We start from the raw sequence: 19,814 nt of genomic DNA, 5'->3' as shown, positions 1-19,814 counted from the left end.
AGCGAAACCCAGGCGCTCGCAGAGCACCGAGAACCCCTCAGCGGCCAGCGAGGCCGGCCCTCGGCGTCCCCCTCGGACGCCGCCGGCCTGCCGGCCGCCTCACGCGCCGACGCTCGGCTCCCAACGCACAAGGCCACGCGAGAACCGGTCCCCGGCACCGTGACGCAACGGCCCGCAGAGCTCCCGCCGGGCCGGCGTTCCCCCTCCCCCCGCCCGCGCGCGGTCTCGCGAGAGGGCCGCCTGCCTGGCCCCGCCCCCGGCCCCCCGGGGGCTCACGTGACTGCGTGGGGGCTGGCGGCGCTGCGGGGGTCACATGATAGGCCGAGCCGTCGGCCGGGGGCTCCTTCCTGGCCTGCGAGAGCCGCGCGACGGGAGCATCTCCAGTGCGCCGGGACGCCGCCGTCTCCGCCCCGCCCCGACCCCGGGCCGCCGGGCGCTTAGGTTCAGCCCCTGCCTCCCGACTAAAGACAGGTTGCAGGGGTCCGGCCGCCAACCGCCAACCGCCTCGAGACCCTCGCGCGCCGCGCGGCTCCCTCCTGCACCGGCCTTCCCGGCCCCTCGCGCCCATGGCAGCCCCCGGCGGAGCTCCGAGGTGGCAGCTGCTCTTGCTGCTGCTGCTCGGTAAGGCGGGGGCGGCGGGGCAGCCACTGCGGAGCGCCGCCGGCCCGCTCTCAGGGGTCGCGGCCTACGGGAGGAGGGGCAAGTCCAGAGGCGGCAGGGCCCCCGGGGCCCCCGGAGTGGTTCTCGGGGCTGCACTTGTTCGTTGCCCTCGGTGAAGTTCGACCCACGGCCGCGTTGGGCTCTCCCGGGACGGCGATCCTGTGGGGCGGCGGCTGGGCTCGCAGTGGAGGGGAGTGGGGTTTGGAGGCTGAATCTCCCCGACAGGTGGTTTGGGAGGTAGAAGCCCAGGCACCCCGAATTGGAGGAAGAAGGGGTGTCCACGACTTCATTGCATGAGATCGTAGTTTTAGGGTGGAGCGTTCCGCGCCTAGTCACCGATTCTTTTCTCCTTCTTCTGGGGTTTTAAGTTCGAAGCGAAACTAATAAGTGGTTGGTCTGTGGTTTGGTAGTTTCAGAATAGCTGTAGTTGTTGGTTTAATTTACTGGCAAGTTTTGCTGAGGAGCCCGGGGTGAGGCCGTGCAACCCAAGATGGCAGGAACTTTGTGTGATGTCTCAATCTGCCTGGATGGGTGACCTGAATCCAGCTCCTTCACAACGGGGCTTTCACTCAGAAGGAAACACCCAGGGTGGTGCAGCGATTCTCAGCTTCTGAGAGGGAAATGTACTTCCCCCCTTTCAGGACTATGTAGATGGGACTGCATTTAAATTGATTATCATATTTTAAAATCGTCTTGGGAGGAAGACTCTCTAAAGAGTTACCGGCTCGGAAACTCACAGAAATGCTGCCCTACGTTCCCAAGAGTCGCTGTGAGTTGGAATTGACTGGAGAACTGTGAGTTTGGCTTGGCAAAATCGTCTTTAAAAAATTGCGTGCCGTTCCCAGGCAAACACATGGAGAGGTAAAACGAGGCTTGGGAAACACAAAGACCGTGTTTATTTTAGTTAAATAGAGTTAAAGAGCATTGTTCTCGCTGCCCAGTGGTTGTGTGCTGCCTCTGGTAAGCCAGAATAAGGAGACTCCATTAGCACGTTGAGCATCTATAGCAAGTGTAGGACATTAGTAGGTGCTCAGCCAATATTTTATTGAGGAATTTTGCCCTCTTTTTCTGCACTAAAATAGAGGAATGTATGCTGCCTTAAACCAGTTAACTGTCGACTCATGGTTTCAGTCGTTTCGTGTGCCCTAGGCGAATCTCTCCTTAATAATAAGATTTTCTCAAGTGCCAGCATCTGAAAGATGATACTGAAGAAAGCAGGATAGGGCTTCATGTGTTAAATATGCAGAGGTATCAGAGTCACATAGGCAAGGTAAACCCACTTATTGTGCCTGCTTACTATTTAGTGAACAACTTAACATGGGTCTGTAGTGAAACCCATGTGGAATTTTTCACTGCAGTATAGTAAATAAGCATGGGGAGCCCATGCCTACCGTGCTTCCTGGGTACTCGGCCCAGAGCAGGAAATCTAAATTTGAAGAGGTGATCACTCTCTAAGATGCTTTGGGTTTGGGAGACAGAAATGCCTGCCATACCTTGAAGCTGGATTTTTGATGTGAAAAAAATTGTGAAATGGCTCACTACAGACTAACAAGCATAAGTAAGCATACTTACCCTATTGGGTAACCCAACAATGCCTACTTGGGATCATGTGATCCCCTTGTGCTTCTGCTTCTGAGGTACACTGGCTGAACCCAGCAGAAATTGATGGAGTGTACATTCCGCAATTCAAGCCCTATGGTCAGTTGACCCCATTATTCAAAGGCAGTCCTTTTAGAATTCAGCTGCAAATGTAAGTTGGACTTACTCTCTTTGGCTGTTTATTATAGAGGGAATGCTGTCATTGGATTATCTGGGGTACAAATTCCCACGCATGATTACAATGTACTATCTAGTACAGGACCATGTTCTGTACACTGACCTAAAAGTTGGCCACTATCACTGACCTCAAAGTGTGTATAGATATAGAGTTGCCTTTTCTTTTGAAGAAGTACTTCCCTAATCCATTCTAAAGATTGTCTTGGTTCCTATGGGTTACCTGAGAGGTGAGCTGGGCAAATGATTCATTCAAACTATAAGTCAGATATGTTCATTTCTCTGAGGGTGAATTTTGTTTATAATACATTCCATCATAAGGGAAGGAAACACTGTTTCTATGCCCTCCCCACCCACCCCCTTTTTTCCCTCCCTTTTTTTGGCTTTGGCTTTAACCAAGAAGATGCCATTAGAAAAAATACGACTTGTCATTTAAACAAAGCAATTTATATTCTGGATTTTTAAACAATATGTAAATATTTTAGCCAAACTTTTTGCTTTTTTTTTTTTTTTTTTTACTTTTTGCTTTTTAATTGAATATTTTTCTCTTGTGAAATGTGTGTGGCCAATATAGGAATGAACATAATTGGCAGGAGGGGAAAATTGTTCTTCACTTTAAGAAAAAAATTACTAACAAGCATAAATGTTATGGAAATCTTTGGTATTGCCTGGCTTACATCTTGAATATTTCACTTTTAATGTTGAGATGTATTTAATTGCCATGCCATTTCCTACTGGGTGAGACAGGAGTAAATTGGTGCTGACCCATAAGCAAAGTTTCTTTGTACCTTTTTTAGTTTTTCTCTGGTTGCGTGAATAGCTGTTCATAAACTTAGCTTTTAACTCCAGTTGCAGTATATCTGTTAAAGGTTACATTAAAAAAAAAAGGTTACATTCAAGTAAAAACTTAACATTTAAAAAGGTCTTTCAAAAATTTGGATTTAGGTCTATTTAAAGTAACAGTAGTTTGCTGTATAAGTTTTCCCTAAAATGCATCTTAAAAAAAAATTAAAACTTAAAAAAATACTCTTTTCTCCTACACTAATAATTAGGAATTAAAGATTCTTTTGCTTTAGCTACTTTGTTGACTGCACAGACAAACTTGATGTTAACCAGGTCATCTCCATCCCCTTTTTTTTTTTCTGATTGAAACATTTATTTTAAGTAGTATTTTCTAAATTACTAACTTTATTTGAAAGTCATAGATAAGGTTATTCAGTTATTACTTATGTGTTTTGATTTAAACTTTTAAACTATTTTTTTTAACAATTTATTAGGGGCTCATACAACTCTTATTCCATCCCCTTTCAAAAGGAAGACTGTCACTTGGGAAGTTTGAAAGGTTTTATGTTAAATGATGCTGCCCTTGATTGAAGACCAAATTCTTCATTAGATTTTGAGCTAAAAATGTTTTTGACGCCTATAATTATGTATATAGTTAAATCATATATATATGATTTATAATACATGCTTTTACTCTAGCATTAATTCAATTGGCTTGTGATTTTTTTAAATATGTGTGTATTCCATTCTTCAATTTACAGCCTAACTTGTACATTGTTCCAGGACTCAGTAGTAAATAATAAAGAAATGTTCAATTTTGGTTACATCTCTTAACCAAACATATATAACTCTTTGGGAATATACATACTTTGGACACCCCCCCTCCCCGCCTATTCCCCCTTTAAATCATAGGTGATTGTTTTTCTTCCTTAGTTAAGAAGGAAAATATGGATTAAAAAATAAACTAAACAAACTAGGGTGTGATTTCCTATAAAAGTTATTATTTCTATAAAGAATATTATTGGCTAGTTCATTCAAGTGGCAAACTCCTTTCAAAAGCAAATGTCTCATCATTCAAAGCTTATTCATCCATCCATCCATCCATTCACATACTGGAGAGGCAGTAGTTCAGAGACTTTATTCTGGAGCTAATAACCCTAAGGGCTTTGAATCCCAAGAGCATGTGCCGCTGAGTCAGAAGGCATAGTTCCCAGTTTTGGCTCTGCCATCACTTATCAAGCTGTGCAGTCTGAGCAAGTTACACAACTTTCCTGTTTCTTAGTTCCCACATCTGTGAAAAGAATTCAAAGTCGTGTGAACCCTTTAGGGTGGTTATTTTAATCCAATGAATTGCCAAGTGCTTAGAGCAGCACCTGGTAGGCACACAGTAAGCACATTACTCTCAAAAACTTAATTAACTGCCATCGCCTCGGTTGCAACTCAATAGGACAGGGTAGAAATGCCCTTAGGGTTTCCAAGACTTTCTGAAAACTCTTCATGGGAATAGAAAGCCTTGTCTTTTCCTGGGAGAGCTGCTGGTAGTTTCAAACCGTTGACCTTGCAGTTAACAACCCACTATCCTCCAGGACTCCTCAGCACATTTGTAGTGCTTGTTAAATAAGAGACTTACTCATGTATTGAAGGTTAAATGAGCCTGATAGATACTATGTATCTGTACAGAAATTAAAGCTTTAGTAATACTCCAAACCAAACGCACTGCCATCCAGTCTGCTTTCCCAGACTGTAGCTGTTTACGGGAGTAGAAAGCCCAGGCGTTCTCCCTCAGAACTGCTGGTGGTTTCGAACTGCTGACTGGGAAGATTACAGCCCAAGGTGTAACCACTATAATGAAGAAATGTCCATTTTTGGTTAAATCTCTTAACCAAACATATAACAAGCATATATAACTCGGGGAATATACATACATACACCAGAGCTACCAATATTGTAATACTTTAGTCATACTAGCTATTATTAAAATGTCATCTTCTACTAAATGCCTTCCACTCACTGGCTCATCTAAAACACTGAGCTACTCTCAGGTGGCTACACCCTTATCTCCATTCGACAGGCCCCTGTGCTGAAGGTTTGAAGATGACTGCGTGCTGTAGGTCAAGTGGTGGGAGACGCTGGTCTGGACCTAGGTCTTCAGCTGAGAAGCACAGTTCTTCCTACAGCTGCACTTGTTTTAAATTGCTAAGGAGGAATGTTTTGACAGAATAAGCAAAAGCTTCTTTATTTGACCTTCACTTCCAAGTGAAAAAGTACAAGACCATAGCAGTCTTATACAGGCCAGGGAGTTGATGTACTCTGGTGGGGATAGCCAGAAGGTCAGAAGGTGCTTGCTTGTGTTGAGGTTGTAATACCTAGGAATTCAATTAAATCGCCCTAGACATTTTAACTACGTTGAGAAGAAAACTTTTTTTACTGATTACCACTTTCATGAAATAAGTAAAATAAAGATAACACATATCAATATCATTAACATAAATACTGTAGACATTTTTCTCATTGACCCAAACTGGTTTTTAGTGATAAATTTCTTAATTTAATAATTCAAAACTCCTGAGCCTTGGGTGGGGGAGAGAGGAGGAAAAAAGAGGAGGTGATAGCAAGGGCTCAAATAGAAAGAAAATGTTTTGGGAATGTTGATGGCAACATATGTGCAAATGTGCTTAATACAATTGAATGATGGATTGTTATAAGATTTGTAAGAGGGCCCCCCCCCAATAAAATGGTTAATAAAAAAACAAACAAAACTACTGGGCCTTGCAGGATAAACATGGGCCCACCTAGTGCTGCTAATACTTATCTTTTTTTTTAAATCGTTTTAATATGGGCTCATATAACTTTTATCACAAGCTAATGCTTATCTTAAATGTGCTTTGGCGATACTCTTTGCTTTCCTTTTCCACTTCAGCCTATGTACAAAGTGACCAAAATTGTGATTGAAAAGTTAATGTGTATTTCTAATGTACTGCTTTGGGATCATTAAAAAATTTTTATGATTTAGAAAATTATTCCAGTAATTCAGTGTCATCTCATTTTCTTTTTTTAAAAAATAATTTTGAGGGTTCATACAACTATTACAATCCATCCATCATTCTCAAAACATTTGCTCTCCACTTACCTCATTTTCATTTATTGCCCTCAATGTATGCTTAAGTCATGTTCACACTTACAATGCAAACTAGAACCAATCACAACGTGCACATGTCCCTGAGAAGGGCCAGCACTAACTTGCAGCCATCAAGACAAGTCATGGCACATGCTTTCTGCACCAGTTAGGCTGTGCAATGTGGCTGGAACTGTGGTTTTATAACAAGTGAAAAAAAATAGATGCTGGGAATCCAGGACAGATGACTCCTTCAGGACCAGTGGTGAGAGTGGCAATGGCTGGAGGGTGGAGGGAATGTAGGGTGGAAAGGGGGAACCGATTACAAAAATCTACATATAGCTTACTCCGTGGGGGATGGACAGCAGAGAAGAGGGCGTGGGGAGACGTTGGACAGTGTAATATGACAAAATAATAATTTACAAATTATGAAGGGTTCATGAGGGAGAGGGAACTGGGGAAGGAGGGGGGAAATGAGCTGATACTAAGGGCTCAACTAGAAGGCAAATGTTTTGAGAATGATGAGGGCAACAAATGTACAAATGTTCTTGGCACAATGGATGGATTGTGATAAGAATTGTACGCGCCCCCAATATGATTTTTTTTAAAGGAAAAAATAGATGTCAATAAAATAAGCAACTTAGACAATTAACTTCCCTACTATAGTGGTGAGATTACATCTCAACCACAGGGCTTTGGGGATCGGAAGAAGCCAGAGATGGCCCTCAAAGAATTTACTCCAAGATAAAGTACTTGGAGAAGTGATCACTATGAAGTTTACCAGCTCCTGCGACTTGGTCTTTCTCTCCTGTCCCTTCATCTTCTGGCTGTGGCCGCTGAGCCTAGAGAGGTTGAGTGTGCCTAAGGTCACACAGATGTACTTCAGGTCAAAAATAAGCAATCAGTAATTTTGAGGACCTTTTGACGTTGAGAAAAAAGCCCAGGTGTTGAGACTATTACCTTTTTCACCACGTTACTATTCCAATAATAGTAAAAACATCAAACTTTTATGTAAAATCTTTTAAAGACTACAGTGAAAGATATCACAAGCTCTTCTGAAGACCCAGGGCTTTCTGTAGAAGATAAGATACTCATTTCAATTGTGATGGGTAGGGTTAAGTTATTTTTTAAAGGGTTCCCCCCCCCCCCACCACCACCACTAGGTTTTGGAGTAGAATCCTGTGAGGACCACAAAGGATAGATGCCTACCATTGACCCAGAAATCTGATAGGAGCTTTCCAGACCAGCCTTTGGAAGGAAAACATTCAATAGCCCCCCAGCAGTTTAGCAAGCTGATCGGGTGGATAGGTGACGTTTTCGGAATCTTGCCCTGGATCGGGTAGAAGACAAATAAACGGGCCTGTGTCTAGCGTGGTGGGATCTTCCAGTAAACTTGATGACTGCTGCACGCTATGGAAGGCAGCCAGGCCCAGTGCCTTGTCACAAAGGTGTTTATTGGATGCTCTGTCTTTCTCGGAAATGCCAGGCCTCGTGCATGCTGCATCAGCATCCGTGTTTGTGGTGAGGAATGGCAACGGGACGGCTTGTATCATGGCCAACTTCTCAGCTTCCTTCTTAGTGAGCTATGAAACTAAGACTGGCTCCAAGGTAAGAAACCCAGCGTCTTTGCTTTGAGAACAAGAGAGAATGTGGTGTGAGTGCGATTCTATTATTTAAAGATTAAGCCTTTGATAAGAAATCTCTTAACATGGTTCTTTTTATGAATGCATATCTCTTTCTAGACTCATCAATAACATGCAGTATTCCATGTAATGTAGCTGCAGTCATAATGAACAAACCAACTATGTTCTATTTTTTTTCACTATTCTATCACGGACATTTTTATAGATATCTTTGTGATTGTTTTTTATAATCACCATGTGATCTATAATTAACCATATCTGTGAGATCTGATAGTTCACCATCAGTTAACCTAATCTCCTTTTGTTGGTCAAATTTTAAAATAATTGTTTTCAATGCTCGGTGAACTCTGAATGTAAGGGACGTATGTGTGAGAGAATTGCGTGAAAGTTCACAGAGCAAATTAATGTTTATTCAGCAATTCACACATTTTGTTTCATGGCATTGATTGTGATCTCTACAGTGTGATATCGCTTATCCCACTTCCTCCCAGTTTTCATCCTTTGCTTTTGCCTGGTATGCATATCTCTCATATGCTTAAGGTATACAGCCGTGGGGGTGAGTTCATTTCCAGACTTGTGGCTGACGAAGGGCCATAGTCTCTTCCACTGGTTTTTATCTGACCAGTAAGTCTGGTCTTTTTTATGACTTGGGACTTTCAGCTCACACTTTTCTCCCACTCTATGCCAGACCATCTAATGCAATCCCTTAGCAGGTGGTAATGGTAATAGGAGACCAACTAGTTCTGGTCTCAGGGTTGTGAAGGATGTTTGTGTGGTCTATTCGTCCATTGGACTATTTCCTTATGAGGCTGATGTTCATCACCCTTTTCCTCTGGACACAGAGAGACCATAGTTGCACATTCAAGGACCCACCACTCACAAACTTTTGACTCCTCATTTGCTACTCACCAGTGAGATACAGAACATTGTCTTTATGGACTATGTTAAGACAGTTGACCTTGGTGCCAGTGCCCCAGATCCAGGGCCTCATTCCCTTAAGGTATTTATTTGGTTATGTCTAAGAAGTTTCCCTAACATTACTCCCTGTATGCTACACCACATTCATGGATATAGTTGCAGCGTAGGTTAATATGCATGTAGAAATGTCCTTGGTCAAACCTATGTATATAGAGATATGCATATTCTCCCTCACATACCCATTCAGCTATTCTGTTTGTCTGTGCATCTATTAGTAGATCATTGTTTGTTGCAGGATTGGGTGTAAAACATTAGCAACCATTGTTGTCTGTACTCTTCCATTCCTTCCAAGGTCTTCTGCCTCCATCTTTTCTTTCTTTACAACCTCTTCCTTACAGTGTACTGTCTTCTTTTTCACCCAAGCTCACACCATCTACCCTTCGGCTCAGTGATTTGTCTTCCTTCTTCCTGCCTTTTTTTTTTCTTCCTGACTTTTTATAGGAGTGGGCTCATATAATATTTATCCTTTGGTGATTGACTTATTTCTGTCAGTAAAATAACTTCTAGGTTCATCCATGTTAACTCAGCGTTTTGCAGATTGGTTATTGCTATTTAGCATTCATAGGATTCCATTGTGTGTGCGTAATGCAGGTAACCTGTTCTTCCATTGATGGGCATTTAGGTTGTTTCTGTCTTCTTGCTATGGAATGTAGCGTTCTTGATCTGTTGAAAAAGTTACTGACCGGTTGCTGTCAATCTCACTCCAACCCCTGGCGATCCCCTGGGTATCCCAGTAGAATTGAACTTCATGGGGCTTTCCCTGGCTGATTTTGGAGGAGGAGGCTGTCTCCCAAGGTGCTTCTGGATGGACTTGAGCGGCTGGGCTAGCCAGCTGAGTGCACTAACCCTTTGCACCAGGAAGGACTGCTGGATGAAGAAGTCCACTCTAGGAATGTATAGAAGCAGCCACTTGAGGCAGGGACACATACTATGCTCCTTTGTTCTTGGCCTAGTTGCTTTGCTTAAACTTTGTGGAGATAACTTCAGTAAGGGTTTTTGCATCTTCTAGATTTCTATTAAATGGCATATATTTGTTTGCATTTTTTCCCATGGGCATTTAATATATTCTAGTTAATGCATACACTTTCAAATATATTGTGCATCGCATTTTACTTCCTTTGTTGAAGTGATCATTTTTCGGTACTTGCCATATTCCGTACTCACCTGCTCGTTCTCTGACAGCAGGTGTGGAGGCCAGGCTTGCTGGACTGATAAGACCATCCTGCAAAACACTGGATCTTGTGCTAGCCACTCAGGCCTTACTAATGCTATGTGTAGAGTGTGCACTCTATTAAGATAGAAGAAAACTGGATGGATTCTGTTTTCATGAAATTTTTTCAAATTTGAGACACTTGGCTAAGCAGTTCTTAAATTTCTGCTTCACTCATTTGATGTTTGGATCACAAGTGTGATCATACTTACATTGTTAAATGCTTTACTGTTTCACAAAAACATGTTTTTGTCAACCCACACAATTCTCTTTCTTTTTCAGGACTGCATTAGTATGTGGCTCATAACCTTTTAAAAAATTCAAATATGCAGTGATCTAAATTAGCAAGAAAACTTTCGAGGTTCTGTAGGAATTGAGTGATTGTAATTATGTTTGCTCCAGGTTGCGCACTTTGACCTGCCATCAGGTGCAGAAGTACTCAGTAGCAGCAGCTCCTGTGGTAAAGAGAATGCTTCTGAGCCCAGTCTAATGATTGCTTTTGGAAGAGGATATACATTGGCACTCAATTTCACACGGGATAAAGCCCATTACAGCGTCCAGAGGCTCAGTTTTACTTACAACTTGTCAGACACACATACTTTCTCCGATGCAAGCATTGAGGGTAAGAACCAAATTAACTAAGTTGATAGTTCTAAGGTGCTGGAAAATCAAGTTGAGGAGACTTGTCTAAAATTACTCTTCACTAAGCACTGCAAGTAGTTCATAATTCTGTTGTTGCTCTTAATATATAGGTGCCCGGACTGTGGACTTCTCTACTGACATCAGAGCAGACATAGATACAAAATACAGATGCATGAGCCGTAACCCGATGCACAAGAATAATGTGACGGTCACATTCCACGATGCCACCATCCAGGCATACCTTTCACACGGCAACTTCAGCAAGGAGGGTAAGACCCGGCCCCCGGGAGCCATTTGTCTGACTGCAGCAAATAAAAACACTCTGTGTCCCAATAGCTGTGTGCAGATACGTCCATACAGCCAGGGACTATGTCAGTGGCTTAAATCTTTGAAGAACAGTCCAGCGGCTCGTCTTTTCTTCCTCGTTTTGAGAGGGTGACCTCTGTAGCAGAGGGGGTGCATCTCGATTGCAAAGGGTGAAAGGGCTAAGCAGTGGAAACCACCTCTGCAGCTTGCCTTGCTACAGAGCACTGAGGTCACGGTCACAGGATCTCTTTCACGTCCAGATAGTGAGCTTTACACAAAGACACAATTCTCATCTCAGTCTCAGCTCAGACTGGCTTAGGGATAGGTGGTGAGGAAGCACCAGTTAGTGACCCAGTACAGGATGTGTCTTCTAAGTCAGTTGGTGAGGCAGTTAGTTCCTTATTTGTCCTAGGTTCAGGTTCATGTAGTGGCTGAGAACAGGGATTCTGCGATCAGGGGTCCCAGCAACTTACCAGCTCTGTGATCTTGGAGAAGTTAACTCACCCTTACCAAACAGTTTGCTACCCTTGTGATATAAGAATAATAACCCATTTTAGAAGGTGAGTAATTAGTACAGAGGCCACCTCTGACGCCTAGCTGTGCGAGGGAGGAGGAGAATCCCACTCCACACAAACCCAAGGCTGATGCTGTAAGGCAGAGGGCAGGCAGGCTCCACCCTCCCTCTTTCTTTTCCTGTCTCCCCAGCAGCCATTTCTCCCTCTACTTCTCTGCTCCTTTGGATACTTCATTGCAATGGCCACATGGGACTCACAGACAAAACCATAATTATGGAGGCTTATTAGGGAGGGTAACAGGTTACCGCATGTCAGGACGAGGATCAGTAAAAAGTAAGGATGTCATCATTGGTCTCTAGCATCACCTCTCACTCAGCCAGCAAGCCAGCTTGAGCTTCCTTCCAGGACAAGGCTGGTAAGGTTCTCCCCGCTTGGTATAAGGTTATACTGAAATAAAAGTTCATTCTTAGTGTTGAATGGAAAAGAAAAGTGTGGTCAGTATTTACACAGAGCAAGTAGCCTGAGGGGGTTTCCTTGCACCCAGGACCCATTGGACGCACCCAGGACCGGTTGGACTTGCTTCCCATTGCCCAGCTTAGGGGACTGGGTGAAAGGGCAGACTAAATGTGAACAAGGTGTCGAGAGCATAGCTTTATCTTACTTCATTTTTATTAATCATTTTATGAGGGGAGGCTCTTACAGATCTGCGATAATCCATCATTCAGTTATATTAAGTGCACTTGTACATACATTGCCATCAATATTTTCAGAACATTTTCTTTCTACCTGAGCCCTTGGCATCTCCCCTCTCCCCCCCCCTGTGAATTCTTGATCAATTATATATTGTTATTTTGTGTCTTATATTGTCCGTTGTCTCCTTTCACCCACATTTTTGTAATGTGTCCCCCTGGGGGGCTGGGCTATATCTCGAACCTTGTGATGGGTTCCCCCCTTTCCCCCTGCCCCCACTCCTACTTCTACCATCCCCCTACCCTTATGATACTGCTACTCCACTAATGTTTCTGAGCATTTTATCTATCCTGAATTCCATGTGTCCAGAGCTCTTACCTGCACCAATGTGTGTCCTCCGATCTAGTGGGGTTTGTAAGGTAGAACTGGGTCATGGTTGTTGAGGGGTGGGGGAGCATTCAGGAACCAGAGGAACAAGGTGTGTTTCGTGGGTACTACACTGCAACCTGGAAGAACCTAGTGTTGAGGTTGCTGGTGCCATGTGTCTTGCTTTTTGGACTCTTCGTGGTCATTTGCTATAGTAGGCCTGCCTGTCTGCCGCTGTAGAAGATACTGCACCCTTTTATTTATAGCAGGATGCTTTGTACTTATGTGCTTGTATAGTTAATATGTTTCTTTTCCTAGACTCAGGCCCATGGGCTCAGGGCCTTTTGTCACTGTTTTCTTTTCCTCACGGATCCTTTCTAGCACAGAACATGACACACAGTCAGAGCTGATAATAGCAGGTGCCATTTTCCCATCATTTTAAGTGATTGGCTAAATAACGTGGCCCTCCTGAGCGGGCTCAAGGCTTCCTTCTTGACCTCTGACATGCAAGGTTGGCCATGCAGAAGCAGCAGGCCCGGATGTGGACGCAGGTGATGCTCTGGGCCAGAGGCAGCATCCCCAATTGGAGTGGTCGGCTCACGGAGAGCAGTACATGAACCAGGCTTGGAAACTTCTCTCTGCAGCTCTTGTCAGTTCTGTGGGACGGTCACATCTTGATGCCCTGGGGTGTCTATTTATTGTAGGTAAAAGTGTTCTTTCTGTCCTCATCATTGAGGAAACTCTTGGTGACGCTTTGTCTTTGAGAGAATTGAGCAAATAGGCCATTTCCTGTAGGCCTTCTTTAGAGCCTGCCAGCATCTGCATTGAATTCAGAGTGATGTCAGTATTCAGGTCGGAGCTTGGCTCTTGCTATAAGTATTGATCGCTATAAGAAAGCTAGGTTTCAAAGTTCCTTCCTGTGAACCCAGGGATTCACTTCCAATGTTCCTCCAGAGACTCGCTGCAAGGAAGATGAACCTTCCCCAACAATAGCGCCAAGTCCAAAGCCCACCACCCCTTCGCCTTCTCCAGCGCCAGAAAACCCATCCGTGTTTAAGTACAACGTGAGTGGCAGCAATGGAACTTGTCTGCTCGCCAGCATGGCCTTACAGCTGAACATCACCTATGAGAAAAAGGATAACACGGTAGGTAGAGACTCCGTCTGGGCGCAGCATCTTGTCTTTGTGTGCATCACGGAGTAGCCTGTTAGTGCAAATCAGAATCGTGGAAGCAGTAAGACTGCAGAGATTACTGTCATACTAGGATGGATATTGCTGATCCTGGGGTCGGGCTGTCTGGCTGAGGGGAGTTGGGTGGAGACCAAATTGGATCGATTTTCCTGTTGCTGCTAATAGAGGCTTAGAAGTGGGAGAATATTATTTGTGCCCATTATAAAGATAGGTTGAAGTTCTCATGAGTTGGCGTTTATAAGGAACAATGCTATAGTTAGTACAAAGCCTTTATCATCAATGTGGTTATGAAGAACGTCTTACGTAGCTGCTGGGCTAGCATCTGTCTACACGATTGGGTCATCAGCCGGTTGGTAAGAATGATGTAATGCCAATACTTTCTCATCTGATAAAATATTGCAACAGGTTATTAGCAGTGGCTAAAAGTGCTCATGGTAACTGAAAAAAGAAGATATTTTAAAAATCACTTGATGGATGGGTGCCCAACTTTGTTGTTGTGCGCACCTTTGTGGAACTGCATTGTTTAGAAAAAGAACCAGGGTTTTGATTTTGTAACTAACTTGATTGGAACCCAGCCCTCACCTCTGTTTTGATGGATCCTCTAAGGCGGGCTTCCTCCGGAACACTGGGCTCTGAGTAGTTGGCCCACCAGTCCAGCGTAGTTATCATTTGGCACTTCTCTGAAAAACTGGACTGACACCATGGTCTGGAATGTTAAAGTGGATTAAACTCACAAGTGTGTAAGTATCGTCTGTAGACTTTCATTTGGAATCATCCTTCCTCCTTGATTGGCTTGTTTGCCATGTTTGTTTGTTTGTTTTAACTGGGCTTTTAAATGTGTGCCTCTGAAGGGCTGAGAAGGAGACGGGCACCTGGGCTGCTCACACAGTTGCACATCTTCCTGGAAGCAGTGGGGAGGAGAGGTTTTGGAACCAGAAACACTCGGCAGCAGTGTAAACATGCAGTGCTTTCCTCTGGTCCAGTTACAGTTCACAGGGTCACGAAGTTACTAGAGTGTAGGGTGTTTTTATTACTTTCTGTTGTGTGGAGGCATCGAAACAGGATGGTTAACCTGTTTGAGTTTTGCATTCAGACAGTGACAAAAGTGTTCAACATCAACCCAAACAAGACGAGCGTCAGTGGGAGCTGCTCCCCGCAGGTGGTGACACTGGAGCTCCAAGGAGGAGATGTCCGTCAGCTGGTCTTCAGTTTTGGAATGGTGAGGGGCTTTGCGCTTTTGCACTCAGAGGATTTGGGTATCAGACCTGCCTGGATGCCTTAACGTGGAATTCACTTTCTACTCTTCCCCCCTCCCTTCCCGCTGCGTGCTTGATAAAGCAAGAGACGCTGATGGCGTATTGGGTTACACTTTGAGCTGCAAGGTCAGCAGTTTGAAACCAGCTGCTCTGTGGGAGAGCGATGAGGCTTCCCACTCCCATAAAAATGACCGTCTCGGAAACCACGGGGGCAGGTCTGCTCTGACCTGTCTGGTCGTGGTGAGTCGGCATGGACTCAGTGGCAGTGAGCGGGTGCTTTGTGATGCAGCACCCAGCAAGCATTACTATGTTTTTCCTTCAGAAAGTCGAGGCTGCATGTGGGGTAGGGGTGCTGGCTGAGTCTGCGTACAGCGTGCCTGAAGAAAAAGAAGTCTTCCCTTTTTTCCCCCTCTGTCCTTATTTGAAGATTTTTTTGGTCCCCGGCTCCCCACTTTCCCTTTGTTAGCTAGCCCGTGCTGTTAATGCCCTTAGGGAGCCGTCAGTGCGTCCTCGGCACCCCGCGCTGCAGCTGCTGTCCACATTGACCTGGCGGCGGTCTGCATGGGCTGCCGAGGGAAAGGGCTGTGCTTGCAGACAGTGCACCACACAGGGCAGCTCTCAAGCTGCTTGATGACAGCAGGAGCCTCCTGCGACTTAACATTGTCACTCCCTCCCCAGACAGTGCCCTTACTTAGCCGTGTGTTTCCATGCTAAATGCCACCTGTTCTCTTTACCTGCCTAGGAAGAATCTGTAATGTTAGCTGACGACATGTGAGGAACATACATGTCACTCTGTGTAAATACTTAGAATGTGCTGGTCATGCAGTGAGTAGCAGTTGTTTTCTTGTACTTTTAACTTCTCTAGTAATGGTTTTCTGTGCCATTCAGAGACACTAGGACTTTGCTCCTTTGGCATACTTGTGAGCAGATTAAAAAAAAATTTTTTTGTGGGGGGAAGGTCATATTTACCATCAAATAGTTTTTCAGTCTGAGCAAAACCCAAAAAATCTGGCCCCCTGGATTCAGGATTATCTCCTTTCTCTTTAAGAATGCAAGTTCCAGCCGTTTCTTCTTACAAGGAATCCAGTTAAATACCACCCTTCCTGATGCCAAAGGTAAGACTCGCGCAGTTCAAGTGAATGCCCCACCCGTCCAAGATTTCCCAGAATAACCAGACCGCTCTGATGCGTTTGCAGAGCCCACTTTTAAAGCTGCCAACAACTCACTGAGAGCACTTCAAGCCGCCGTTGGGAATTCCTACAAGTGTAATGCTGAGGAAAACATTCACGTCACAAAGGCATTTTCAGTCAACGTTTTCAAAGTGTGGGTCCAGGCTTTCAAGGTTACAGGCGATGAGTTTGGATCTGGTAGGTAGCACTGAGTGTGGTGGTCAGAATTGAACTGTTGAAAACTTGTCCACAGCCCAGACATTTGGTGGTTCTATGTTGGATATTTAATAGCTTCTATACTTCTAGGAGACAGACGGGAGCAGGCGGGTGGGCGTGGAGAACACCCCTTTTCTCTACAAAGGACTGCTTGCCTTTTCCTAATCAGAACATTTCTGGAGAAAATTCCTGTTCCTGTGTTTCCTGTTTTAGAAAGATCCAACATTGCATAACAAAGATAGGACACATGACACTATTTAAGAGTACCGCTATTTTAAGAAATAGTTGCGGCTCTTCCCTTTGTGAAAGTTGAATATAAAAATGTACCAGGGTGAGTCAAAAAGTATTGCTACTGGGGGTTCCATTTATCCATGTTGTGGTTTATTCCAAGCAGAATATGTTTGGATAAGTCTCTGATTGTGGAGACCTGCTCCCTCGGTAATTCCCTTGCCTTCATGACTTTTTTCAGGGTGCCTTCCAAAAAAGTTTTTTGTGCAACAAGAAAAAATGATTTCCAGAGTCAGAGCTCATACTAAGTCTGCAACGAAAATCAAATAAGCATCTTTCCAAATCTTTGATTGTTTCCACCGAGTGTGCAGCAATGTTGCCCTCACATAAATAAAAAAAAACAGCTTCTTTTACAGGGATCCAGTGTTTTCAGGAAGGTCGAGAAGACTTCGAAGATGACCTTAAGACAGAGGGGTCAGCTTAGCTGGTTAAGGCAACTCTGAAGGAGCAGGGGGGTATCCAAGGGATAATCTAGATAAAGTTTCTGAAAGATGATCACGGGGCCTAATTATGAAGACATTCAAAATTGAAAACTGTCTTCGTGAGAAAGAGGCCAGAAAAGCCTCCCGCATGCAATTTCCCTGTCATGATACTGCCACCTGCTCGCTCTTCCAGGGGGCAAGGGCTGCGCTGGGGTAGATGTCATTGGGGACTGCCCCTCATCCCCCCACTCTGTCAGACAGCTCTAGGCCTCCTGAGCTTTACGCGCTGGGGCTTCTGTGTGAGGCCGCTTTCTGTGGTTATAGACCAGTCCTGTCTGAGTCTGTGTCTGTCTGACGTGCTGACAGGCCTGGTGAGTGGGGGGCACAACTGACTGGCTGCACTGACCACCGAGTGGCAGGTGTTAGGTTCTGACTGTGGGCCCAGGTTGCAGTCAAGTTGATGGGGAGTAGTACTTCCCATAGGGTCTCCTGGGCAGGAATCGTGACAGATCCCATGGCCAGGTCTGTCCTTCCAGGAGTGGCTGGTGGGTTCCAGCTGCAGCCCTTGGGCTCCTTCCTGGGACCCTCACTTCCTCCATCTCACAGCCAGGCAGAAAGCCCCAGCCACCCTCTTCGGGGAGACTGTTCATTAGAACCTGGACTCTGCTACCTCGGCTTCATGTTCTTTCCTGGGGTGGGGGATGGGCAGAGGGCTGGGGAGGGACGGAGGCACAGGCCCTAGGGTTGGTCCGATCTGTTTGGTGAACACAAACGTGACCCTCCTTCCTGCGATGCCTCTTGTTTGTCTTTTCAGTGGAGGAGTGTCAGCTGGATGAGAACAACATGCTGATCCCCATCGCCGTTGGAGGCGCCCTGGCAGGACTTGTCCTCATCGTGCTCATCGCTTACCTCATTGGCAGGAAGAGGAGCCATGCTGGCTATCAGACAATTTAGCGCTGCCCTTGTGCTCCGCCACCGTAGACCAGCGGCACTTGCCAGAGGTCGATATTCATTGTCCCCGAGCTTAAATTGGTATTGAGAGGGAGGCCTATTTTCTTGCAAACTGTTTTCCAAGTCTGCTTTATCAAATGTGAAGTTCATCTTGCAACATTTACTATGCACAAAAAAGTAACTATTGAAATGACGGTGTTAATTTCGCTAACTTGGTTAAATATTTTGCTAACTGGTTAAATATTAATATTTACCAAAGTAGAACTCTAAGGTTAAGGGTAAGAGTGCTTTTCTATGCCGGCACTGACTCCACTCTCATGGACTCCCTGAGATTCTGGTGTTTGGTTTCTTGGTTCTTTCATTTGTGTTCAGATTTAAGCCGTACAAAGGGAAAATCTGGGGGCTCCACGCTTAGAACTCATGACGGTTAGCTAGCTGTTGGACTGACACGGGCAAGAAATTCAAAATCGTAGAGAAAGAGACTCACATATTCCAAAAGCTGAAAATAAGAAAAAGCTTAAATTAAGCTTTTGATGGCCAGGCCTGGCCCGTTTGGGACCGAACAGTTCTGCGTTCAGGCCTCACAGCATTAATTGGGGGTCTCCTTGGATGTTTTTGATGCTCCGCCACTTAAGAGCTGGCACTTTTTTAAATTAAAGGGGGGGAGGGGGTGTTGTTTTTATTTGCTTTTTTTGTAAAGTGATTTTGGTCTTCTGTTGGAGGTTCAGGGTGATCCTATTTCTGCACTTGTGTACAATATAGATTTCACTCTACTGATTGCTCTGCTTTTGGCTTGGTTGGGGTTGTACACTTAAAGGGTCGGTTCACATGTAACGCATTGCCTGTAACAATGCTAATAAAAATCCTTTTTCTTTCTTTGTCTTGGATCCGATCCTTTTGTCAGCGGAAAATGAGCGTTCAATGCAAAACAGTATTAAGTATATTCTTTAGTTTTGTTTTTCCCACAAACTTTTTGAAGCCCCTCATAATAAGTATATGGTAGGGAAGGGGTAGGGCTGGTGTGGGCAGAGGGATGCCTGGGTGTAGAAGGGTGGACGTGGACATTCTTTTCGGCGGTAGTGGGAGGAGAACATTAGCTGTCTCTCAGCATCAGTCTGAAATTGGCATTCGGGCCCAGTCGTTTTCCGTGGCCCGCACTCCTCCATACCCTGAGTAGTGTACAGGAAACGGTGGAGAGGGCCGGCCAGAGCATGGGTTTCTGTATTAGACATTACAAGCTAATCTCGGAGACCATCCAGATCTGCTTTATTGTTCTCCGGGGCCAGTGATGGAGTGGATAGATGTGTCTGTAGGGTCTTATTCTGTATGACCTCCTCCACTGGTCTTTATGAGAAGCTTAATGGGCCTTGCTGTGCTTCATGAATTGAGCCTATTAGTCACCCGATTGGACAGATGGGCATGCTGCCCCGCAGGCTTTTCTAAGCTGCCTCATCTTGCTGCTAAGCTGCTGCTGGTGGGTTCAAACGGCCGACCTTACAGTTGTGCTTTCAGCTGAGTGCTTAACCAGCGTTTCACCAGAACTCCTTTTTAAAAATTTTTATTTTTTAAAATAAAGCTCAGGAAGCTTGTATTTCAAATCTAAAGAAAGCCAACAAATGCTTGAAAGTATGTGGTTTGGGA

The 19,814-nt window shown here is 44.8% G+C and overlaps 1 protein-coding gene across 1 annotated transcript; it reads left to right on the top strand.

The window, feature by feature from the left end:
- Window positions 1-314: 314 nt before the first annotated feature.
- On the top strand, window positions 315-19,051 carry LAMP1 (lysosomal associated membrane protein 1). Its single transcript, XM_075563399.1, has 9 exons — window positions 315-621; window positions 7,818-7,939; window positions 10,565-10,784; window positions 10,915-11,073; window positions 13,636-13,826; window positions 14,965-15,090; window positions 16,176-16,242; window positions 16,324-16,494; window positions 18,037-19,051. Exons 1-9 carry the CDS (start codon window positions 567-569, stop codon window positions 18,174-18,176), a joined length of 1,251 nt encoding a protein of 416 aa, XP_075419514.1. The 5' UTR covers window positions 315-566; the 3' UTR covers window positions 18,177-19,051.
- The last annotated feature ends 763 nt before the right edge of the window (window positions 19,052-19,814 follow it).

This window comes from Tenrec ecaudatus, chromosome 11 (assembly GCF_050624435.1).
Source record: "Tenrec ecaudatus isolate mTenEca1 chromosome 11, mTenEca1.hap1, whole genome shotgun sequence".
In the NCBI taxonomy this organism is placed as follows: Eukaryota; Metazoa; Chordata; class Mammalia; order Afrosoricida; family Tenrecidae; genus Tenrec; species Tenrec ecaudatus.
Note: the sequence above shows the minus strand (reverse complement) of the source record. Positions and strands in the feature narration are given on the sequence as shown.